The following is a 25,008-nucleotide window of genomic DNA, read 5'->3' as shown; positions in this document are numbered from 1 at the left end:
TGTTGTTTGCAAATTTGCAAGTTTCTGATACTATTATTTATTCTCGTGCTCAGTTATTTATTCTCATGCTCAGTTTTTTGCAAGAATTATTTGCTTATTAAAACATCATCATATTAAAGAAAACGTCTTTCTCAAAAAAGACAAAAGACTCAAAACAAATATACCCAGAAGAAGCAGAACTGAACAAAAAACCTGGGCCGGAAAATTAACTTCACACCTCAGTTCCGGTGGGAGCAGAATGAGAAAAAATACGAAAAAAATAATCAAACTCTGACTGACTGCTTTAGAGAAACTTCTCCCAAAAAAATGGCCACCCTTCTCAGAATCCACCGGAGAAGAAGTGGGTACGCCACCGTTCTGCATATTGTATGAATAAGGGTCCGGAAAGTGGGTCCTTTTTTTCTCGTTGGATGCAACGGTTGACTTTAGGCTGCCCCAAATGGATGTTCCATCGAAGTGAGTAAATGAAAGGGGTTGGGGCGCTGAAATGGGTTGATGAATTTTTGAAACATTTTTTTTTCTGCTTTGTCTCAGTCGTTGGAAACGCAAATCATCGTTGACTGAAGTGCAGTGTAAATAATTTATAATTAGAACGAAGGAGCTTTGTCTGATAATCGAAATTGAGCTTGCTTAGGAGCTTTTGTTGATGAACATTACTAGTATATTTTTGTGAAAATATAACAATTTTGTACCCGTTGGAGGCAACAAAAAAAAATCAAAAATTTAAATATTCCTACATTTTAAATTTACAGTAGAGTCACAAAGCCAATCAAAACTTAAAGCTTCACTTCAAAAACCCCCTAGCTCAAACACTCGAGAAGCGTCCCTCCTCCAACCAACATTTTTTTTCTTCCTCTGTTTGGCAACACTGCTGTCATCGCTGTCTTTCAACACGTGGCGTGGAGCCTTTAGCAAAACACAAAAAAAAATGATCTCAAAACAAAAGAAAGCAACCATTACAGTTAACAGTTCTTTGGAAAAATTCTCCTTGACTGGCTGGCCAGACCCCGGCCACTCCCCGAGGGCGTTTGCTCCCTCTGCGGAAACTTCCCCGTCCCCGTTCGGGCTTCCGGTGCTTTTCATCGCGGCGCCATTTTAATTGGTGCGAAGTTTGAGCGTTTTTCTTCCACCGAGTTTTGTTGACGGAGAGGAGGATTTTTCCCCTTTGGCGAAGGACGATTTAAAGTTCGTGTCAGCGAGCAATTTAGTGTGCACTTTATCTAATTTATGGTTTTTGTTTAATTTTTTTTGAATCACACTTAAAATAACAATATAATCTTACCTTTAAGCAGCAACTCCACGGTGCTGTTGACCAAGTTGTCCATCAGCGGTAGAAAATTGTTGTACGTGATGGTCTGGAGCAGGTTCGAGTTCAGGTTGAGTCGCAGAATGGCCGGCACGCCGGTGAAGATGCCCCGCTCGAGCCGCGCCAGCCGGTTCTGTTCCAGGTTGAGCCGGCGCAGGTTGTTCAGGCCGTCGAAGGCGCGCGCGGAAAGTTTCTGCAACGATAAAAAGATTTGAAAGTATGTTATTCCTGATTCTGCATTAGTTTTTTTTTATGTGTTTATAAACAAGATTTAATTTTTATATTTAATTCAATCAATACAAGTATTGGCTCCTAAAAAAACGACGGAAAAAATATTCTAAGAAAAAAAATTGTTTTAAATTAAAACTTGAAACAAACTTTTATAAAAAAAAGTTATTTTTTTCTATTTTCGTTTATAAAAAAAAAATTTTTTCTAAAAATCATATCAGGATACCTACTCACACGAAATCGGAAAAAGTTGCCCCAGCCCCTCTACGATTTGCGTGAAACGGTTGTCCTAAGGGGTAAATTTTCTCCCTGATCACGAATCCGAGCTCCGAGCTTTCGATATCGAGGAGGAGTGGTACGATCCTTTCCATTTTTTATCATTTGAAAAATACGTGTTTTTCAATAATTTGCAGCCAGAAATGGTGATGGTTTGGAAACATAGGGACTTTTATGTGGAATTGGACTCCTGAGTAAGCCATCAATTTCTAAGAATTCCGAAAAATCCTAATTCTGACATTTTTCGTTTTTCAACTGTAAAAAATGTTGGCACATGTTATTTTCAAGGAAATTTACTGTACTTTTCGAATTTAAATTAACCAATTTTTTCATTGGAAACATTTAAATTTATTTTATACTTTTGTGTTTTTTTTTCCAATTTTGCAGGGTTATGTTACAGAAAGCAAAAAATATCTAAAAAGTTGTAAAGCAGACAATTACAAACAAATTTGATGCAAAAGGATAAGGGCTTAACATGTAACCATTAAGAGTTATCGCGATTTTAATAGTGTTCCAAATATAACTTTTCTCTAAAACTTGCCTGCTATGTTCAAAAAATGTTTGCTCAGGTACTTTCTTAGAATTTGGTTGCAAAAGGCGTTAATTGCGAGATAAAATTTTGGTGTCATCGACAAGGTTGCTTGGATTGACACCCCAACAATTATTTCGAAGACAATAAATTCCCACAAAAATTATTGCACAGTTATAATTTCAAAATCACCACCAAAGCTTCAAAACAACAACACTTTTCGGAAAATCAATTTTCCACTTAAATTTGCCATTTGGGCAAATTGTATACGCTTGATACAATTTTATTTTGGTTTTGACTATTTCAGATACATAATCAAATTTAGCATCCAAAAGTTTTTTTTTTAATTTCGCTGATTTCAAGTTAGGACGTTGCTAATATTTTTGAATTGTAAGTTTGGCTCCAAAAAAAAAGTCATCATTATTTTTTTCGAAAATCTTCATAATTCCATTGAAATTTGACTTTTAATTTGACTGAAAACAGTGTAAAATTAATTTCACTGCATTTTTTTTTTTTTGTTCGATGCCACTATCCACTGCGACCAGGAATTAGATCTATTGCGGACTTGCAATTCTATTTATAGAATCACAAAGGCTTCTTCTGTTATTAGGCAGATGGGACACGCACACACGCTATTGTTGAGCGAGTGTGTCGAGCGATCCACTGCCGTAACTTCGCCGCCGAAGAGGTTTGAATGTTTTTTCAATCCTCTTTGGCTCTGCCTTTTCCACTCTGTACTGTCCAAATGTATCGCTAGAACCGAAGTGCACATTTTACGTTTACTTATACCCAGCTAGCCCTTAAGTTCTGGTTTCTGAAAAACTCGTCCCTTCAAAGCACTTTTTGCGATCGGGCCGTGGAGCTCTGTAGGGCAATTATACAGAGAACAGTTGGTCCTTATACATGTGAAGAGTACAGGGGAAAGGATGTGCCGAGCCATGTGGGTTTGAAACCACGACCTTCCGCTCGTAAAGCGAAACCTGTAACCATTAGACCACAGGAGCTCGGCATTTCACTGCATTGATATTCAATTTGTTCATGATTTAAAAAGTAAAAAATATTAAAATTTTTGTAGAGCACCATACAAAGGTTTTTTTTTTAATTTTTTCATCAAAATTTAGAATTTCAGAATGTAATGACTCACGGTGGGTAAGAAGGGGATTATTATGCAACTTGCATGCACCTCGGAAATTCCTTCTGGAGGTTGTTGGGGGGACTATTCTGAGTCAGAAAAATCGATTCCCAAAATATTCTGTCGGTGAAAACTGGTTTTATTTCGATTTGAAGTTAAAAAACCTAATATATCACCTTAAACCTCAAAAATACGTCTAAAATCGCGGTCTAACTCTGGACAAAGATGCACATTTTCATCAAGATATCAATTCTTAGCTCCCAAAATATATTCCTGACATAGTACACCTTAAATCGATCCATTACTTGAGTCCCAGCGTCATGAGAAGGTGTAAAATAGTGTTTTTTCTTTAAAAATATTTTCAAATTGCTCTGGTAAATAAACTGTCATGTCTGAATTCAAAAACTAATGTTGTAGCATTGTTGCAAACAAAATGAGGAACAATTTTGCAGAAAAAAGAATGAAATTTTATCCATTTTCAGTAAAGTTATGTCTATTTTAGTGGGAAAATTGCTGCCAATTTTCAAAATTCTTCGATATTTGACTCATTTATGTTATTAACAGCTACTACGATCATACTCAGTAGGATGTAACAAAAATTACATATTAGCGGTCATTCTGGAGCTTGTTACGGAGGGCACACTGAGCTGAAGTCCCAAATATGAGCTTAATTGAACTCAACAGGAGCATGCTTTTTGCACTTTTTAATAGATTTTTTTTAGAATTTTTAATAAGATTTAACCCGTAATTTATTTTTTTTAACAATGTAGATTTTTTAGTCGTTCTGGCCACTGAAGCGTTTATTTTCAACATCATTGGCGTGTAGGACAGATCCTTGCGCATGTTTTGGTATATATAATATTGAATTGAAGCATTCTGAAGCTCTGCACAGGCCTTCAAAGTTTTGAAATTTTTCTAAAAAAACTTTCCAGCAGAAAAGATAGGCGTCGCGCCATTTCATTTTGCTCAAAACAACAATGTTATATTTACCAAAACATGCGCAAGGATCTGTCCTACACGCCAATGATGTTGAAAATAAACGCTTCAGTGGCCAAAATGACTAAAAAATCTACATTTTTGAAAACAAAAAAATACGGGTTAAATCTTATTAAAAATTCAAGTGCAAAAAGCATGCTCCTGTTGAGTTCAATCAAGCTCATATTTGGGATTTCAGCTCAGTATGCCCTCCGTAACAAGCCCCAGAATGACCGCCAAAATGTAATTTTTGGTAGCTGTTAATAACATAAATGAGTCAAATATCGAAGAATTTTGAAAATTGGCAGCAATTTTCCCACTAAAATAGACATAACTTTACTGAAAATGGATAAAATTTCATTCTTTTTTCTGCAAAATTGTTCTTCATTTTGTTTGCAACAATGCTACAACATTAGTTTTTGAATTCAGACATGACAGTTTATTTACCAGAGCAATTTGAAAATATTTTTAAAGAAAAAACACTATTTTACACCTTCTCATGACGCTGGGACTCAAGTAATGGATCGATTCAAGGTGTACTATGTCAGGAATATATTTTGGGAGCTAAGAATTGATATCTTGATGAAAATGTGCACCTTTGTCCAGAGTTAGACCGCGATTTTAGACGCATTTTTGAGGTTTAAGGTGATAGATTAGGTTTTTTAACTTCAAATCGAAATAAAACCAGTTTTCACCGACAGAATATTTTGGGAATCGATTTTTCTGACTCAGAATAGTCCCCCCAACAACCTCCAGAAGGAATTTCCGAGGTGCATGCAAGTTGCATAATAATCCCCTTCTTACCCACCGTGGACTGCAACACAACTTTAACTGTTATTTAATGCTTCAAACAACAGTTTTTTCATTGATATCTTTCAAACAATGGAAACCTTTTTTCTAATTTTCCCCATTAAGTTAAAATTTTGTTAAATACGTTAATTTGTCACCATTTTTTAATTCACAATGTATCAGAAACTATTGGTTCGATTTCAATGTTTTAACTCTCTCTATTGTGAAACTTCCTGCTTATTTTACTTATAATAAAAGTCGAAATACACATAATACATATTTGTGAAACAAAATTAAAGCAGCACAAATTAACCCTCTACAACCCAACCCCGCCTTTAGACGGGCTTAGATTTTAAAAAATCGCCAATAATCCATTTTTTAACCACGGGCTACGTTTTACACACAAATATGGTGATAAATTTCCGAAATTGTGAATCTTTTGAAGAATTTTCTGATCTCTTCGGAAAAAGTTGTAAGTGCTATTCAGTACTATTCAATTCTGTGAGGTTTATTCAAAATGAGGAAGTCTCCAAATAAAAAATGCTCAGATTTGGCTTAAATTTGGAGTGGGCGTTTTTTGATCCAAATTATAAGGCCCATAATTTTTTGTTTGGCGATTAGGGTGCTTCTATCCGAAATAGGGTGATCCTTTTAAAACTTTTAAACTTTTAAAAATATTAGACGGCCTAATAAATAAATATATTATTTATTATTTTTCTCGAACCAATATGACAAAATGAAAAAAATATGAATATTTCCGATCTTTTCGAAATGAAATATTTTTAAAATTTTGGAACCAACTATTCGAAGTTTGAGTCAATTCTAAAAATATAAATAATATCCATTTCTAGTGATGATGGAGAATTGCTCAGGTTCTGAAAATAGGTTCCATGGGCCAAAAACCTACCTCAATATGATTGCTGCTCAAATCCAGCTCCTGCAGGCTCCACAGCTCCGCAAACACCGTATCACCAATGTAGCTGATACTGTTCGACTTCATGTTGAGCAGCCTCAGGTTGCCCAACCCCTTGAAGATCTCCCTCGTGAGCACCGAAACCTGGTTCGATTCCAGCTTCAACTCGTCCAGGTTGGTGAGATCCACAAAGACATCGTCGTGCAGCATGGTTAGGTTGTTAAAGTCCAGATTGAGCTTCTTCAGCTGGGGCAGATTGATCAGCGCTTCCTTGTCCAGCTCGATGAGCTCGTTCCGCTCCAGGTTGATCTCCTCCAGGAAGGGATGGTTTGCAAAGGCGAACGGGTGCACGATCCGGATCTGGTTCTTGTGCAGCGTAATGTTCCGCAGGTCGGTCATGTTTCCGAACGCGTAGTTCAGCAGGTCCGGAATCTGGCCGTACTCGACCGTGAGCATTTTCAGGTTCTTCAACGTTACGATCACATCCGACGGGATGTAGGTGAGGTTGCCGATCTTCTGCACGGTGATCTTCAGCTGCTCCAGCATGGTTTGCGTCTGGAAGGCCAACCAGTTGGGGTCCTTCCTGGGGAGATCCTTGCTGAAGATCCAACAGTTGGCTTTCTGCGCCTTGACGTGCTCGTCGTCCGGGGAACAGTGACACACGAGCTTCATTTCGCGATCTCCCGAGCAGAGATTCATCAACGGCGGGGTGGACATTCCGTGGAGTGTGTTGGAACTGGCGCTACTGCTGTGGCCGCCGATCACGTTCAGCTGGGCGGATTTTGCTTTCTTGGGGTCCTTGTCGCGGTACCTGCTCTCGGTGGGACTTGTGACGATGCAGAGGAGGAGCAGCACTAGGGCTGCGTGTCGGTAGAATTTGGACGTCATTGTGGTTGGGTGCATTTCCGGGGGTTCAATCTGGAAGTTGAAGAGAAGTGGGAGGTTGTCAGTATAATCAACTTTTAAAATTGATAGTGTTTTTTTACAATATTTCAAAAAGGTTACTTATAAACTTTAACCCACCGGAGGTCGCGTACGTGTACTTTGTACACAGTTTGTAAGGGCACTTGTAAGAAAGGCGCAAACACGCGACTTCCCGAAGGTTAAAAAAGAAACTCAAAAGTTCTCAACTGGCAAACCGTGCCGGAACGTCGGAAGTGTGGCCGGAAATCTTACAGTCTGCTTCCTGCAGTCAAGAGCCAGTTGTGAGTCAAGTTCGATATGATTGAACGAAGCGCAGAGGACACGTACAAAAATACGCCAAGTCAAACGTTAAGGCCGGAAACAGATCCGGACGCGGAAACAAAGTGAAATCGAGAAGCTGCACCGTCGCGTGGGGTGAAATAGGAACAAATTTGGGCCGATTGACTGGTTTTCCGCTTCACCCCACGGTACGGCTCACGTCTCAATAGCTGGTCGCGCCAAATCTATTGAGTGGCTGCCAATTGAAATTCGCCCATAAATCATACGAAGCCGGACCGGAATCAGCCCCAAACATGATGAAAATGTATTTACTTTCGCTTTTCGATTGCCTCCCGCCAGTTGGTTCTAAGTGATTGCTAGCTGGGACGTGGTCCCCGGGCTTCTGTTAACCCTCTTGTGCTATTTTTAAGATTGTGTTTCCATTAAAAAACAGAACAACACCAATCAACACAGGACAACGAAAATAATATTGTAATGGTATAACACAATCAATCAAACTAATATGTTTTTGAAATAGAACATTATCAAAAAAAAAAAAAAAAAAAAAACACAGAACAAAAAAAGATCCATCAGAAAAAAACATACCTAGAGTTTTATTTAATAGGTCCTATAAACATATGAAACAAAATAGCTTATAGGACCTTTTAAAAAAAAACTAAAAAAATTAGAAAAGCAGAAGAAAATTCAAACATAACAAAAGAAAACAACAAATAACGGAAGAAAATCAAACAAAGCTACAAAGAAAATAACTGAACAAGATCCGAGTCATTGAGGGTTACCGAAAGGTTCATCCAACTGACAGCAAACTGACACTGCCTGGTGCGTGGAGAGTTTCGGTCCAGATGGCGCTCCGGTTGCGGTTTTTACTTTACTTTTTTTACGCTGTGGGGTGAGTCACTCTCCAAAAGGAAAACTTGTGTCGCGATAGGCTTTTTAAACAAAAATACACAGACTCGCCGCGAAGGCCCAAGCTGACAGATAAGGGTCGTGCCTGAATGAATTATGGGCTTGAACTCGAGAGTGGAAAGTTTGCAGTCTTGTCTGGGGCGGAGGCTGTGGCCGTGGTAACTTTAAAGACTGCGGCACCACTTGCAAAATGGCAGTTGGCGACACGGTGCCAAGTTTCTTTTTATGCGCTCTCTTTTTCTCTCCGTTTCCGTTGAAAGTTTAATGTATTCTTTGGCATAAATTTGAAAATGCTTTTGCTTTATGGTAACGGAAGTTTCTCTGTTTTCAAATTTAACATAACTTCCTATATTATACAGAAAATAAGGACAATTTTCAATTTAAACTTTGTTGAAATATTAGTTTAAAAAAAAGCAAATTTCAAAAAGTTTAAATACGTGACATTGAAAATTAGATTCATGTATGCCGAGATATTCAAAAAAGTTGGAACACAAAATGCATTTCCGCAGCGATAAAATCTAATTTCCTCAACATTCAAAATATTTCTGTAATCTAATGTAATGTAATCTAAATTAATCTAATCTAATCTAATTTAATCTTATCTAATCTAATCTAATCTAATCTAATCTCAGCTAATCCAATATAATCTAATCTAATCTAATCTTATCTAATCTAATCTAACCTAATCTAATCTAATCTAATCTAATCTAATCTAACCTAATCTAATCTAATTTAATCTAATCTAATCTAATCTAATCTAATCTAATCTAATCTAATCTAATCTAATCTAATCTAATCTAATCTAATCTAATCTAATCCAATCTAATATAGTCTAATCTAATCTAATCTAATCTAATCTAATCTAATCTAATCTAATCTAATCTAATCTAATCTAATCTAATCTAATCTAATCTAATCTAATCTAATCTAATCTAGTCTAACCCTAGCGCAGCCATCCTTTCGAGTGTATCCTGGAGAATGTCGGGGCGATTACTTTCAACGGCCAGGCCAACTGCGTAAAGTTAACCGCAAAGATGGCTCGGTGAATTTAGGGCGTCCAATTTTCCCGTGTTTTGAATTTCCCGGGAAAAGGGTAAAATATTTTTGGAATCCCGGGAATTCCTGGGATCCCGGGAAATTTTGGATACAGTCATAAATTCTATGTTTTCATTATATTGGTTATGTTTTCAATTTAAAAATCATAGAATTAGCTCAACAATATTAACTGGTGAAAATCTAAAGTTCAATTGAAACAAGGAAAGCAGTTTTTAGATAGCTTAAAAGAAATTTAAATTGTATTTTATCTGTGTTGTGCTTTGGATTTTGGATTAATCACAATTTAAAATATATTGTGGTTCAAATTGAATATGTCTTTTATGAATATATTTCTCTTATAAATTTCGGTATGACGTGACTACGAAAGCCTCGACTCTACCGTTTGAATAGCTGCAGTAGATTTTAGAGTAAAAAATTTGGAAATCGGTGAACTAATTGTTTTGTTCTGTTCCTGTTTAAACAAAGTTAATCAAAACATTATGCAAAAAAATGGCATCAACAGCTGTCTTTATTCGAAGAAAAATATTTTTTGTTGATTGCTTTACAAATTCAAAATCTTAAATATACGTTAATATAATACCCAGAGTTTTAAAAATATTTAAAATTGAATAGAAATATTCAAAAGCACTATACATTATGTAAACTAAAATTTTAACAATTTTACATAATAAGCCAAATGAAAGCTGATGTATGCCGAGTTAAAATCTTAATGCCTAAAATTCTTATCGATTACTAAGTATTCAACTTGTTATCTATTTCCACAACCAAATCCGAATTTCCAGAATAAAATTTGATTTTTCTTCAATTTCGGGAATTCCCGGGACAAATTATAAAAAATCCTGGGATTCGGGAATTCCCGGTTTTGGAAAAATCCCGGGATTTTTGTCCCGGGAATTCCCGGGATGGACGCACTAGTTGAACTGGATTGAGTTTGAGCACGAATGTTCAAACAATAACACATTTCTGAAACTACAGGGGAGGAAGAAACGTGGGGATCTCCAGCAATAAATCAATCAACTCGCTCTAAACACATTTTAAATCAGTAATTTGGCAGAAACAAGATAAAAATTATCATAGCAACTCTTTTGAAGCACTGCTGCAAATAAAATTTCTGAATAATAGGACCTGAACAATGTGTGTCGGTTCCCAGCAGAAGATAAACTGGCTAAGACATAATTTGGAAAAATGAATAAAAATCCTCTGTCCAAAACACGGTTCTCGTTAACCAAATGTCAACAAAAACATCTAAACGTAAAAAAAACTTCAGTCATTTTACCAAATCGAGAAAAGTGAAGATTGGTCAAAAGAAAGCAACATTTCAAATGCCACAAGAATGGCTCCATGCGTCCATAACTGTCCACAGCAGTCACCGGTCAACTGTCCGTGGAAATTGCATCGATTTCCCCCCCGAAAAAAAAAGAGAAGAATCTCTTTTCACAAATCATCCTCCCAGAAACGACCCATTAGCAGAGAGCGAACCCATTGTGCGCAGCAATGTTAAGGTTCCCTCCGGAAAGTTGAGCAATCACGTCTTGATCTTCAATCGTTACTATTATAGTGCTCCTCGTTTTTTTTTTCCTCCGTCGTCTCCGTCTAGAGCATCCTGTGCACTCTGGGGTAAAAAGGTTTCCAGTGGCGAACGGATACATCGAGCGAACATGCAGGAAACAAGCACTGCTGGCAAAAGTTCGACAAATAATGACAACTAGTGCCCCATAACAATCGATTTCGAATGTCGATTTTGGGGGCGGTGGCGAGGAAATAGTGCTTCTTGAAAATATATTATTTTCTTTTTTTTTTTTGGATCGAATAATGAGTTGACTAAATGATACTTTTTGTTACCAAAATAAGCTGCAGCAAATCGGATTTCCTGGTCAGCGCAAAACCACTTTCGCATGGGAAAAACATGACATTGCAGGAAAATCATTTCCACCCCTCGTCCCTTCCCCCCACAGTTCAGCAAGCTATTTTCGAATTTGTCTGCACGATGAGCATCCACCCGGGAGGTTCCAGCTAACAACGGCGAAGACGACGAAAAATTTTTTGGAGAAAATCTATCGAGCTCCATCGTCGTCGTCGTCGCCGTTGTCGTCTGGGACCTGGGACCAAATCAAGCGACTACGGTCCGACAGATAGAGGATGGGGAAGTGGGGGCTGCCTCGCGAGAACAGCTTTATTATCGAGTAATTTCCTGTTTCGAGACACCCTGGCGCCAGCGGAATAGCACCCCAAGTGAGCAGGGGTGTTTTACTTGTTAAATAAACGTGAAGTTGCGAATTAAAAACCGAATTTTAAACCAAAACTAGAGTAATCTCATTTTCGAAAAATAATCTTATAATATAAACCCAATCTCAGAACCCAAACTCAATCTCATAACCTATACCTAATCTTATTACCTGAACCCAATAACCCAAATCAAATAAAAAAAAATCTCTAAATCATATGTCAATCTCACTACCTCAACTCAATCTCTTGACCTGAACACAACAACCTAAACTAAATCTCTTAAGCATATGTCAATCTTACGACCTCAACCCAATCTCTTAACCAAACTCCAATCGTGTGACCTAAATCAAATTGTATGACCTAAATCCAATCGTAAGACCTAAATCCATTCGTATGACCTGAACCCAATAACCTAAACCAAATCTCTAAACCATGTATCAATCTCACGACCTCAAGTCAATTTCTTAACCTAACTCCAATCGTATGACCTAAATCCAATCGTTTGACCTAAATCCAATCGTAAGGCCTAAATCCAATCGTATGACCTGAACCCAATAACCTAAACCAAATCTATTAACCATATATCAATCTCACGACCTCAACCCAATTTCTTAACCTAACTCCAATCGTTTGACCTAAATCCAATTGTATGACCCAAATCCTATCGTATGACCTGAACACAACAACCTAAACCAAATCTCTTAACCATATGTCAATCTTACGACCTCAACCCAATCTCTTAACCAAACTCCAATCGTGTGACCTAAATCAAATTGTATGACCTAAATCCAATCGTAAGACCTAAATCCATTCGTATGACCTGAACCCAATAACCTAAACCAAATCTCTAAACCATGTATCAATCTCACGACCTCAAGTCAATTTCTTAACCTAACTCCAATCGTATGACCTAAATCCAATCGTTTGACCTAAATCCAATCGTAAGGCCTAAATCCAATCGTATGACCTGAACCCAATAACCTAAACCAAATCTCTAAACCATGTATCAATCTCACGGCCTCAAGTCAATCTCTTAACCAAACTCCAATCGTATGACCTAAATCCAATCGTATGACCTAAGTCAAATATGACCTGAATGACCTGAACCCAATAACCTGAACCCAATCTATTAACCATAAACCAATCTTACGACCTAGCCACAACCAATACTCAAATTTAACTCAAACCCAAACCTTGAACTTTACCACTATTATTATTACCGTAAAACGGGGTGACTTTGATAGCCGGGGTGACTTTGATAGATTTGCGATTTTTCCGCAAAATGAAGAGTACAATTAAAATACGTAAGGAATGGTTTAGAAACATACTGACCGTGGTAGAGAAGTGTTCAATGTACCTCAAGAACTTTTCATAAAATTTTGACAAGTTTAAAAAGTTAGTTAACTATAGTTAAGAAAATGTTGATGAATGTCATTATTTTAAACTTCTCAAAGTGTCATGATTTTCTCAATGAACATGATTTTTAATAGAAAAACGGATTGAATTTTCGGATTCTTTAAAAAAAATTGTAAAAAATAAATAATATGTGTTTTTGAAACACAATTATAAAAACTCTCTAAATTTATAGGCAATTTCAGTTGAACAAATTTCGTGTAAAATGTGAAAACATGTGATTCGTGCTTCGAATTCAGTATAAAATGCAATATAAAACGACAATTTTAAAAACAAAACTAGTTTTGACAAATTTTAAGGAAAAATTCCGACTTTTTAACAATTTTACCTAAAATTTATATGAATTTTGCTTAAAAGCTTATACACTTAGTTACCTGTTTGAAAATATTCTAAAAACAAATTGAAATCCTATCAAAGTCACCCCGGTTTACGGTACCTATTATATTTAATCAGAAGAATGAACAACACTGCTCGTTCTGAATCATTTCGCTTGGTTTTTCTGAGGCATTTTCTTCCCAAAACTATAGCCATTGGGCAAGCATAAAAGTATCGTGAATCTAGCGAAATTTCCCTGCTGAATCATTGGCCTTACGAGCGTGCTGCGGTAGGAATAATAATCGACCAAGAAAGTCGGCATTTCCGAGGAGAAAAATAAAAAGTTTTCACTGTAGAAGAGTCAGAAGTTGGAAATAGTTGCGATTGATATTCGCAGAAATGTTGATTTTTGTTTGTTCTCAAAGAAAAAAGAGCTTTAATTTGTTCCAAAATTTAAGAAGTGATTGCTGAAAGCAAAATATGTTGAATTTTCTTTCAAGGTTAGACACATAACAAACATAAATGCCATAACTGAACACTTCCAAAATAACCATTTAAAGCAATTTAGCAAACGAGCTAGCTCATAACACTAATCGTTGCGTCAGACATTATGCTAGCCCGCCGCTTGTTTCCTATTTTAAGGTGTGAAGGTTGATTAAACGAAACAGTTTCAGGTAGTCTGGGTTGTTCCGGCGTTCCGTTACAGATTTGGTGAACCCTTCAGTCCGCATAAAGGCACTCCATAAAACACAAATTGTACCGCCCATAAAAACGACTCGTTTTGCTGCTGCAAACAGCATGACGACGTTGGAGGTGGGGGGGAAATGTATTTTCCGAGAAGAGCTTTCACCCGAGCGAGTGAAAAGTTGAAGGTCCATTGGGTTTGCCGCTTGTACAACAGGCCTGCCCATCGAGGATTTCTTGTGGGAAAAAGCAAACATCGAGTGGTAGCAGGTTGTAATGGAATTATGAAACCACTCGCTCCGTTTGGGCAAGGTTTGCTCCGGTTGAAGTTTGAACACGATGGCAAGAAGACTTGTACATTTGAAAACTTGTAGACTTGAAGTCCCGAAGTCCCGAAGACCCGAAGACTCGAAGACTTGAAGACTTGAAGACTTGAAGACTTGTCTTGTTGTCTTGTTGTCTTGTTGTCTTGTTGTCTTGTTGTCTTGTTGTCTTGTTGTCTTGTTGTCTTCTTGTCTTCTCGTCTTGTTGTCTTGTTGTCTTGTTGTCTTGTTGTCTTGTTGTCTTCTTGTCTTTTGTCTTCTTGTCTTCTTGTCTTCTTGTCTTCTTGTCTTCTTGTCTTGTTGTCTTGTTGTCTTGTTGTCTTGTTGTCTTGTTGTCTTGTTGTCTTGTTGTCTTGTTGTCTTGTTATCTTGTTGTCTTGTTGTCTTGTTGTCTTCTTGTCATCTTGTCTTGTTGTCTTGTTGTCTTGTTGTCTTCTAGTCTTCTAGTCTTGTTGTCTTCTTGTCTTCTTGTCTTCTTGTCTTCTTGTCTTCTTGTCTTCTTGTCTTCTTGTCTTCTTGTCTTCTTGTCTTCTTGTCTTCTTGTCTTCTTGTCTTCTTGTCTTCTTGTCTTCTTGTCTTCTTGTCTTCTTGTCTTCTTGTCTTCTTGTCTTCTTGTCTTCTTGTCTTCTTGTCTTCTTGTCTTCTTGTCTTCTTGTCTTCTTGTCTTCTTGTCTTCTTGTCTTCTTGTCTTCTTGTCTTCTTGTCTTCTTGTCTTCTTGTCTTCTTGTCTTCTTGTCTTCTTGTCTCATCTTCTTCACTAAGACAAACATTCGTCCCAATTTCCTCCGGTGCAAGCTTCCGGCAAAAAACCGTTATCTCGCCATTTTCAAGGACCAGAGCCGGAAATGTGTGCGGTAGGAAAATTGTAATTGAATTTGAAATCCGTTTCAGGCTCTGGCCCCGGCCTGTCCGTATCGGGGGCCCAATCTACAAGCAACTACATCGGGGAGGGCGGAAACACCATGTTGCAGCACAAGAAAAGAAACATAAAGTGGAAAACATTGAGTGTGAACAACGGGTCTTCTGGGGAAGTGTGTGTGAGTGGGGAGGGAATGAGGTTGGGGTGCAGATCGACTGTTATTTATAGAAAATTTTTATTGCATTTCACGCCGATAAAGTTTCCACTTTCGAGGCAATTTTCAATCCGGCTGTTCCGGGAGGACTCAGCAGAGCACACTGCCAATCGATGGTGAAGGCTGGTTGTGAAAGTTTATAGTGCAGAGTTTGTAGGGTGGGATGCAAGATTAAGATCTATTATGACGCTGAAAGCAAGTTCAGTCAATAATACATTACAAAACAAATAATTGTCAAAGTAGAGTGCTTTCAAAAAAAAAAAAAAAAAAAAAAACTCACACACATTTTCACGTATTTCATGATCGATATTTCTTATAAATGAATAAAATTCGCAATCCTTACATCAAAAAATAAATATTTTCATGAAAAAGATTTGTGATATTATATTTTCAAATTATCTCAAACTTTTTTAAACATTAACACAGTAACATTACAGTCAAAAATTGCCACAAAATAAATAAACTCATGAAGATACTGTTTTTTGAAAAGTTATTTTCAAAAAAATTAAATTTGATGTCACAAATTGTAAAAAGACAATTTAAGCCTGAAAATTCCATATTTTAAATGTCCTTATTGAATCTCTTTAAAAAAAATCATTTTCAACATGATTAATAACGTTAACAATAGAAAGCACAAGTTTTCACTACTAATTGATTTGTTTAACAATATTTATATTTGTGCTCCTATGTTTGTTTTGGAAAAAAAAGTTAAGCGGGACGATAACGGAAAAAAATTGAAATGGCCTCACAATACAAAAAAACAATTTTAATTGCTTTTGAAAGAAAATTGCCAAAAAAAATCATCTAATTCCTCTAATAAGGGTTGTTTTCCATTGTGAATTTAATGCCATTGGGAGATAAATGACAATGAAGAAGAAATACAATAATGATAAGCTAGAACGAAAAATAATATTACTTTAAAGTTTCAGTGGCAATGTTTTTTTTACTACCGTTGCATTACGTTGTTAAATTGTGAAATTTTTAAAGATTTTTATTTTCTTATTTGGTCATACAAAATTTAAATCTTGAGATTTGACAATTCTATTTAATTTTATTTTTGTGTTTTTTAAAATAAATTCAGGGTATTTAAAAATGGCTTCTTCTGTCTAGAACCAAGAACATGACTGTGAAAAAAAAAATACTAAGGCCGTTGCAAATATATTTTGATGTTTTTTTTTTTCTCTAAAAAACCTATAAATTTGAAACTCTACATCAATAAAAAATATTTTTGATCGATCCCAGGCATGCTAAATATGATTTAAAAAGCAGGAAAATGCATTTTAAACAAGATTGTTAATCGATAAATTTATCGTCGATAATATTTTAGTATGACGCTAACGATAATGGTTATCTATCGCAAAATACCGTATTTTTTCGAAAATATTCAAATTTCCATAACTTGCCATATGGGTATCAAAAGAATTGAAACTTTGTATGTTTTTTCAATTTAATGAAGTTTTTTATTTGAAAATACTAAAGCTCCTTAAATATGCAATATCAAACGAGTTAAAATTTTGTATGCTTTTTGAATTTATTACAGTTTTGTTTAAAATACTAAAATTTTCACAAAATACCGTATTTTTTTGATTTATTGAAATTATGCAATATGAGTAACAAACGAAGCATAATTTTGTATGCACTTTATTTAAGCTTTTTTCTTTTAAAAAAATACCATTTTTTTTAAATAATCAGACTTTTTAAATATATTTAAAAAATCTGAGTATTTTCGAAAAAAATATGGTATTTTGTGAAATTTTTAGTACAGTGGACTCTCTGGCTGTCGATTTTCTCGATATTAATATTGCTCCAGCTGTCAATAAATTTTTCAATCCCCTTTCCCGCTCTCGACGATCCCTTCAATATCGACAACGAAAAAGTCCACTGTATTTAACAAAAAAAAGCTAAAATAAAGTGCATATAAAATTTTGCTTCGTTTGTTACCCATATTGCATAATTTTGAAAAATCCGAAAAGTACGGTATTTTGTGAATATTTTTGTATTTAAAAAAAGTTAAAAATCATACCAAATTTGTTTCGTTTGATGAAAATTTTAGTATTTTAAAAAAAAAACAACAGTAAAATGGCAAAGCATTCAAAATTTTGCTTCGTTTGATACCCATATCGCAAATTAGGAAAATTTGAATATTTTCGAAAAAAAACGTTAATTTGTGATTTTTTTATAATCTACAAAAAAAAACTGTATTATTGTAAAAAAGCAAACCAAATTTCGCTTCAATTGACACCCATTTTGCTTATTTTGAACAACTGAGTATTTTAAAAAAATACGAATATTTGTGAAAATTTTAGTACCGTAAACCGGGGAGACTTTGATAGGATTTCGATTTGTTTTTAGAATATTTTCCAACAGGTAAGGTTTTTCTTAAGATTATTATTTTTAAAACATGTACTGGGGTAGGCCACACAAAGTCCATGCACTATTTCGGAAAAAAAGTTTTTTCAATAATGTTTAGAAAAATAGTTACGTTAAAAATTCTTAGTTTGAATTCCGGGGTGACTTCTATGACCCGGGGAGAAAAACTATGACTATCAATAGTTTTTCTTGTTAAAATCATATTTAAGATGTTCAAACTTCATTTGTACGTTAAATGTACCATTACTAAAGTAGCTGATATAGTATTTAAGAATAAAATCAATGTTTATATTCAGTTAACTAAGTGTATATAAATTTTTGGTAAAATTGTTAAAAAGTCGGAATTTTGCCTGAAATTTGTTAAAACTAGTTTTGTTTATAAAATTATCGATTTATATTGCATTTTATACTGAATTCGAAGCACGAATCACAAGTTTTCACATTATACATGAAATTTGTTCAACTGAAATTGCCTATAAATTTAGAGAGTTTTGATAATTGTGTTTCAAAAACACATATTATTTATTTTTTACAAACTTTTTAAACCTTCTCCTAGTGAAAAAATGTCCAAGGTATCCGAAAATTCAATCCGTTTTCCGATTAAAAATCATGTTCATTGAGAAAATCATGACACTTTGAGAAGTTTAAAATAATGACTTTCATTAACATTTTCTTAACTATAGTTAAATAACTTTTTAAACTTGTCATAATTTTATGAAAAGTTCTTCTTGAGGTACTTTGAAAACTTCTCTACCACGGTCAGTATGTTTCTAAACCATTCCTTACGTATTTTAATTGTACTCTTCATTTTGCGGAAAAATCGCAAACCTATCAAAGTCACCCCGGCTATCAAAGTCACCCCGTTTTACGGTATTTAAAAAAAATCTAATAAAGTGACTTTGTTAACTTTGTTTAATAGTATTTTCGAAAAAAATCGGTATTTTGTTAACAATTTTGAATGCATATTTTACTTTGAAACTTAAAGAGACTAAATAAACTTTGAAGAATATTTACAGCTGTCTAAAATATTGTCGAACAAAGTTAAAAAAAACCCTTATAAGATGCAACATTAAATTTCCAATTAAATATGCCAATTTTTTCAATAGTTTTCTGTTTTCAAGTTAGTTATTTGATGGCATAATTTTGAAAAAATGATTAGTTTTTTGCAATTTGATTATACTTTAAAAAAACCCTGCAAAAATATATTCGAAGAGCTAAAAAGAATTCCTAAAATATTATTCTCGGGATTTAAGAACCTCCCCCCCCCCTCTCTCTCTCTCTCTCTCTCTCTCTCTCTCTCTCTCTCTCTCTCTATCTCCTATGATAAACCCTTAAAGTTGAAATTATGTAAGAAATTGGTTTTTCTCAGTGTCATCGATTTAACCTTCACTTTTCAACTCGCGTTATCTTGGAAACTATCGAGAGTAACATTTCAAAATTTCCAAAAAATATATAATTTTGACGTTTTGAAATGCATTGCATAATTTTTTTCAAATAATTTTTTTAATGAAAAGATCAGTTAATTTCCAAAAGTTTTATTTTTATAGTTTCCATAATTTCACAAGTTGAAAAATTAGTGCTAATCAGTTGGCTGTACCTCAAAGCAAAGTAATCCACTTTAACGACCCCCGGGTCTTTTGTGGTCTCTGTTGCAAGTTTCTGCTCATTTCTAGGCGTCCGAAGGTTATGTGTGGTGAGTCACTCAAAACCTCTTTTACGCAAATGGACCGACGTTTTACTTCCCCATCCGATAGAAGGCGTGGTCAGGCAAATCTCGTCTCGAAAAATGCCACCGGGTCCGTCTGGGATTGAACCCAGGCCATACTGGGATTCAGAGGCTACCACGCTAACCACTAAACCACCGGACCCGGTACCTCAACAACTAGTAAAACTATCAACAATGTCTATGAAGAAAACTTTTCTTTTGGAAAATATTGCTAGCTTTTCCTTGATGAAGTATATTTAAAATGCAAAAATTAACTGAACATCTTTCGAACAACCCTCGAAATAAAAACCCTCAAGATGAACAAGTGTGCCAAAGTCATAAACTGCAACACAATTTGCACTAATCGCGCTATACTCCACACCATAAAAAGGGAACGAACTTCATCAATTTGGTGGTTTCGGCTTTATTCGAATGGTGCAACTTTCCCGTGTTCCACTTGTGTTTCTCCAAAGTTCAGCATAATTCACGCACGCACACACACATACTTGAAAATGAAATGTCAAACCGCACCACAAGTCACATTTGGCCGCGGGCGCGAGGAGAGTTGTAAAAATTTTATCACTGCAATAAGGGATGAAAAAAGCATTCGAATAACTTGAAGAAGCAGCGAATAAAAAGAGGAACCCCGCAGACGTAAAAGCTTTAAGAAGAGCTTTCGCGGCCCTCGTAAAGTTGCCTTATTTAACACGATTTTCTCCCTTTCTTTTCCCCCACTGTGTGAGTGTGTGTGTGTGTTCGAAGCCAATGCTAATCGAATTGGAACGGCCTAAGCTGCAATGAAAGCTCGAAATTTATGGATGCTACTTTATGGAATTGACGGGGCTTCGGGGCTCCGGTCCGTTGGGTTCTGGCTCCGGGATGGTCAACTTTTACGTAAGAGTGCATTTTCCCTCTCGGTGTGTGCAGCACAACCATCGTGGAGCCCCATTAGCTGGTCGGTCGTCCCGGGGAAAGAGTGAAACTTTGGGCCGGAATGGTCACAGCCGGAACCAATAGCGGCTGAATTGCTTTGTAATTGTGTTTCACCGACACAGGGCGATTGGACACGGGTTTGGGGAAAGTGTTTGTGGGGACGAGAAAAACGGTCAAAAACAATAAAAAAAAACCTCGGAAATTGCTTGTGGTGTCTGGATGTAAACAGCAGTTGACAAGTGTAGCTCGCAACTTGTGTATAGTTTTAATTGCTTTAACAATAAATCGGTTTAAGTTTGTTCAAAATGAACTTTTGATTTGATCTGTTCCCATTTAGTTATACTATTTGCCGAATAACGTGTAAATGATTTTTTTATAAACCTATGTCATTTTCCACAAACTCAACCGAAATCAGAAAAAATGGCTCATTCCCCCTTAGATTTTAGTGAAACAATGCAATAATGGGTATTTTTAGTCCCTGATCACGAGGTACATGGATTACGATGGATTGGGCGCCTGATGTAATGACGTATCAAATTTTGGGTTAAAAATGTTTTTTTTTTTTTCATCAATAAGCTTTTCTTTATTAAACTGTGATTTTTTTTATCACTTAGCTTTGAAAACTTCATGAGACCTCTCTTTTTTTTCTTTAATGTACCAATGTCAATTTATATCATTTATACAAAAAAATCATTTGAACACATTATGCCAGTGCACAGTGGTCCAGATTGCAAAATTAAGTGGAAAATGGATTTTCCAAAAAATATTAAAATTTAAGAGCTTTGGTGCCTGTAATTCAAAATGATTTTTTAAGGAATATTTTTTGTCTTTTAGAAAATTGTTGGGCTTGCCAATCCATTCAATTTTGTAGAAGACACCAAAGTTACAAGGAAAAACACATATTTTGATAATTTTTGAATTTATTCAGGGTTTTGCTTTTCCCTTGAAAATTAGACTTTTTTTTTCAAATAAAGATATCTTGAGTTTAAAAATTACCCCTGATCCTTTTTCAGTGATTGCACTTGCTTAATTCAGCCTTTTAAATGCAACCTGACGTTTAAAATTGGAAATTTAGACTTTTGTAAAAATATAAATAAATGCGATCGAAACATGTTTTTAATACAGATTTGTTTGATTAGATTTTACCAAAGTATGGCTTTTGATCCATTTTTGATGATCATGTGAAATAACCCATGCATACAGTAATTTTATAATTCTTGAAACATTAAGTTTTGTTTAAGCTTTTTTGTGAAGCTTTAAAGTAATGATTTATCTGTTCTTTGATGCCGATTATACCTAACAAGTATATTACTGAAAAATCTATCCTATTAGTTTTTTTTTTTTTTTGATAGTAAGTTATAAAAAGTTCAAGTTCAAGTTATGGTTGAAAACTGTAAAAAAAGCAAAAATTCAGGTAATCCATATTAATTCAAAATTCTACACAAGTAAAACAGATTATTCTGGAAATTATTTTAGAAAACGACAAAAATGACGAAAATTAAAATAAAATACCAGAAGTTTCAAATGAACTTAAACTTATACATATATGTTGAAGGTTGTTTTGATTGAAAAAACAAATAATCATTTTTTTCAAATTTGGCCATCAAGCTCGTGTAGGCTTCAAACTTAGCTCGCCATTCAAAAACGTTGAGCACCCCTGATCTAATGAGAACATGAAGAATAGATTGAAAAAGGATAGAGCTCTTTTTCATTTTTCGGAATTGTTTATATTCGAAAGATAGGAAAAGCCACTGAAATACACACAGTATTCTTTTTATAAATTAACATTTGTAAGTTTTTATTTAATCGACGAAAACAAAAATGGTAAGAACATTTTAATCACTTTTAAATGTAGTTTTCTTAAAAAGAACCGCTCATATTCAAAGAATGGAACAAATCACAATAGCATTACCGCATTACGATAATCAATAATAGGTTTTAAACAATAAATCCGAACTTTTTTAGTTTTTTTGAGAACTTTTTATATTTGAAAGAATGAAAAAAAAATCACAAAAAATTATGGCAATCAAGAATAGGTTGTTTTTTGTTAACTGCCAGAATATTTTCGAAGTCACATTTTTTTTGATTTAACTGATCGTGTTTGAAAGAATGGAACCACTCAAAACAATATTATGACAATCTAGAATAGGCTGTTTTCAAAAATAACATTAAAAACTTAAATCAATTTTTCTGAAGTCGATTATTTTTAATTCACAAAAATATTACGATAGTCAAGAATAGGTTTTTTAAATAAAAGAAAACTTTTAAAATAGAAAAACTTACACAAATATATTTACAATCAAGAATAGGATGGTTGGTTGTTGTTGAAAATAAAAATAAACTTTCAAAATATTTTAGAAGGTAATTTTTTTTTTTCAGAGAACTGCTCATGTTTGAGAGAATGGAAAAACTCATAAAAATATTCAAAAATATTTTAGAAGTCAAACTTTTTTTAATGAACCGCTCAAAAATTAAAGAATGATAAAAATCACAAAAAAAACATTGCGACAGTCATAAACAAGTTGTTTAAAAAAATAACTAAGAATAACATTTAGAGGTCGATTTTTTTAAGATAGAAATTATTTCAGAAATCGCCCTTCTTTAAACTGCTCCTGTTTGAAAGAACAAGATAACTAACAATATTATTATAAAATCTTATTACAAAAACTAATATTTTATTAGGGAATGGAAAACTTCTTAAAAGAAGTTTGGCATTTATTCTCTTTTTTGAAAAAAAAAAAAATCATTACTTTAGTATGTACGTTTTTTTTGTTTTTTTATTTATTTTTTATTATAGACATTTTACCACTTTTGTGGCATTCATGTCTTGATAAGTATGTATGTATACAGCAGTTCCATATGAAAGTTAAAGAAAAAAAAATTGCTTAGATTTGACTCAAAAGTTTTCTGGGTTTCCTTGGCCAAAAAAATTAGACCCGTATTTTTTTGTTTGGCCATTAGGGTGGGCTACGCCATGTTAGGGTGGTCCGAAAAATGGGCATTTTCGTCGATTTTCACAAAAACCACTTTTTTCAAAAAATCATAACTTCGCTCCATTTCAACCAATTTTAGCTGTCTTGGGTGCAAAAATGAAATTTTTTGAGCCAAATCGAATTCTTTTATTTTTGTTCTTTAACTTTAATATGGAACTGCTGTATATGTATGGTTAAACTAACAGAATAATCGGATTTTTTTTGTAAGCAAATATTTTTTCAGGAATATTTTAGAAGTTTAAAATTATTATTATTTTTTTCATTTTTCACAATCGACCTGTCATTTCAAAGTTTTGTCCATTCGACCTTTTGTCAACTTTTGACTTTTTTGTCAATTCAACCTAATAATCCTTATACCAATTGTCGCACATCCACATTTAATGTGTGCTTAACTATTGAATTATTTCGTCGATTTGGACAGCTGTAATATAGTCTTAAATTTTATTTGTCTATTCTAAAAAAATAATACTTCTTCTAGAAAAATTGCTTTGAAATCTCTCTACCTGCACTTGGTCAGCTCAAATGTATTAAACTAAATTTTGTTCAAGGTTCTTCGTGCACTTTATTTTCTGCACTTTTTTCCCACAAGCAAAGTGATAAATTCCAAACCCGAGCCAAAACAAAACTTTTAATTCCCCTCGACTATCCTTTACAAAACTAATTCAAGCCCTGGTATCTGTACTCCGGAATCGGCCCAGCAAAATAGGAATTTAAATGGCCATTTTTCTGCTGCTGGCAGCAATCCACTTTTTTTATAGCAGCAGTGCACCCTGGCAACGGTTTGGCCTGTTTGGGGGCACTCGTCGTCGTCGTCGTCGTCGTCCTGGCTCACACAATGACCGCCCTTAGGGGTGCACAAGATAATCCGATAATAAATCTACTAATCTTCGTGCTTTCCTGGGTGACGCTTTTGTGCTCGTATTGTTGTACTCATTGGTGTTGGTAGCAACGGAGAGGAAAGCTGGGAAATGACTTTTCCAGAAGGATCTGGTACGTTTCGCCGAATGTCGTTTCGCCGACGGTCATTTCGCCGAAAGTCATTTCGCCGAATGGACGTTTCGCCGAATTGAATAAAAATTTACTTTTTTTTTGTACAATTTATGCTATTTGTTCGCTGCAGTGCCAGTTGTAATTCACTCATGCAAACTTGAGAAGGAGTGGCAAGATAATAATATAATAATTTAAAAAGTAAAGAATGTCTCATGTTTCAAAGAATGCAAAAACTCACAGAAATAATACAAATAATTTGCTTAAAAAATGAGGAATGCAAAAACTATCAGAAATTTTTCTAAATGTTATGCTAAAAATCAAAAAAACTGGTCATGTTTGAAATATTGCAAAACCTAACAAAAATTATAGAAATAAAATGCTTAAAAAACTAAATATACATAAACTCACCGAATTAATTGAAAAATATGCCAAAAATATAGAATGCAAAAACTAACAGCAATTTTGCAAAATGTTGTGCAGAAAACCAAAAGAACTGCTCATGTTTGAAAGAATACAAAAACTCCCAAAAAATATACAAACAATTTGCTTAAAAAACAAAGAATGAAAAAACAAACAGAAATAATGAATGAGGAATGCAAAAACTATCAGAAATTTTTCTAAATGTTAAGCTAAAAATCAAAAAAACTGGTCATGTTTGAAATATTGCAAA

General features: G+C 34.7%; 1 protein-coding gene across 1 annotated transcript in view; it reads right to left on the bottom strand.

The window, feature by feature from the left end:
• The window catches only part of LOC120432174 (connectin-like), a 360,132-nt gene that overhangs the window by 44,378 nt on the left and 290,746 nt on the right, over positions 1-25,008 (bottom strand). The window contains exons 2-3 of the mRNA XM_039597312.2: positions 6,143-7,066; positions 1,283-1,499 (exon numbers count right to left, since the gene is read on the bottom strand). Of these exons, the coding sequence (XP_039453246.1) occupies positions 1,283-1,499; positions 6,143-7,051 (1,126 nt within the window). The 5' untranslated portion in view covers positions 7,052-7,066. The remainder of the gene's footprint in view (positions 1-1,282; positions 1,500-6,142; positions 7,067-25,008) is intronic.

This window comes from Culex pipiens, chromosome 3, assembly GCF_016801865.2.
Source record: "Culex pipiens pallens isolate TS chromosome 3, TS_CPP_V2, whole genome shotgun sequence".
Taxonomy (NCBI): domain Eukaryota; kingdom Metazoa; phylum Arthropoda; class Insecta; order Diptera; family Culicidae; genus Culex; species Culex pipiens.
The sequence above is the reverse complement of the archived record's forward strand: the minus strand, read 5'-3'. Positions and strand labels throughout refer to the sequence as shown.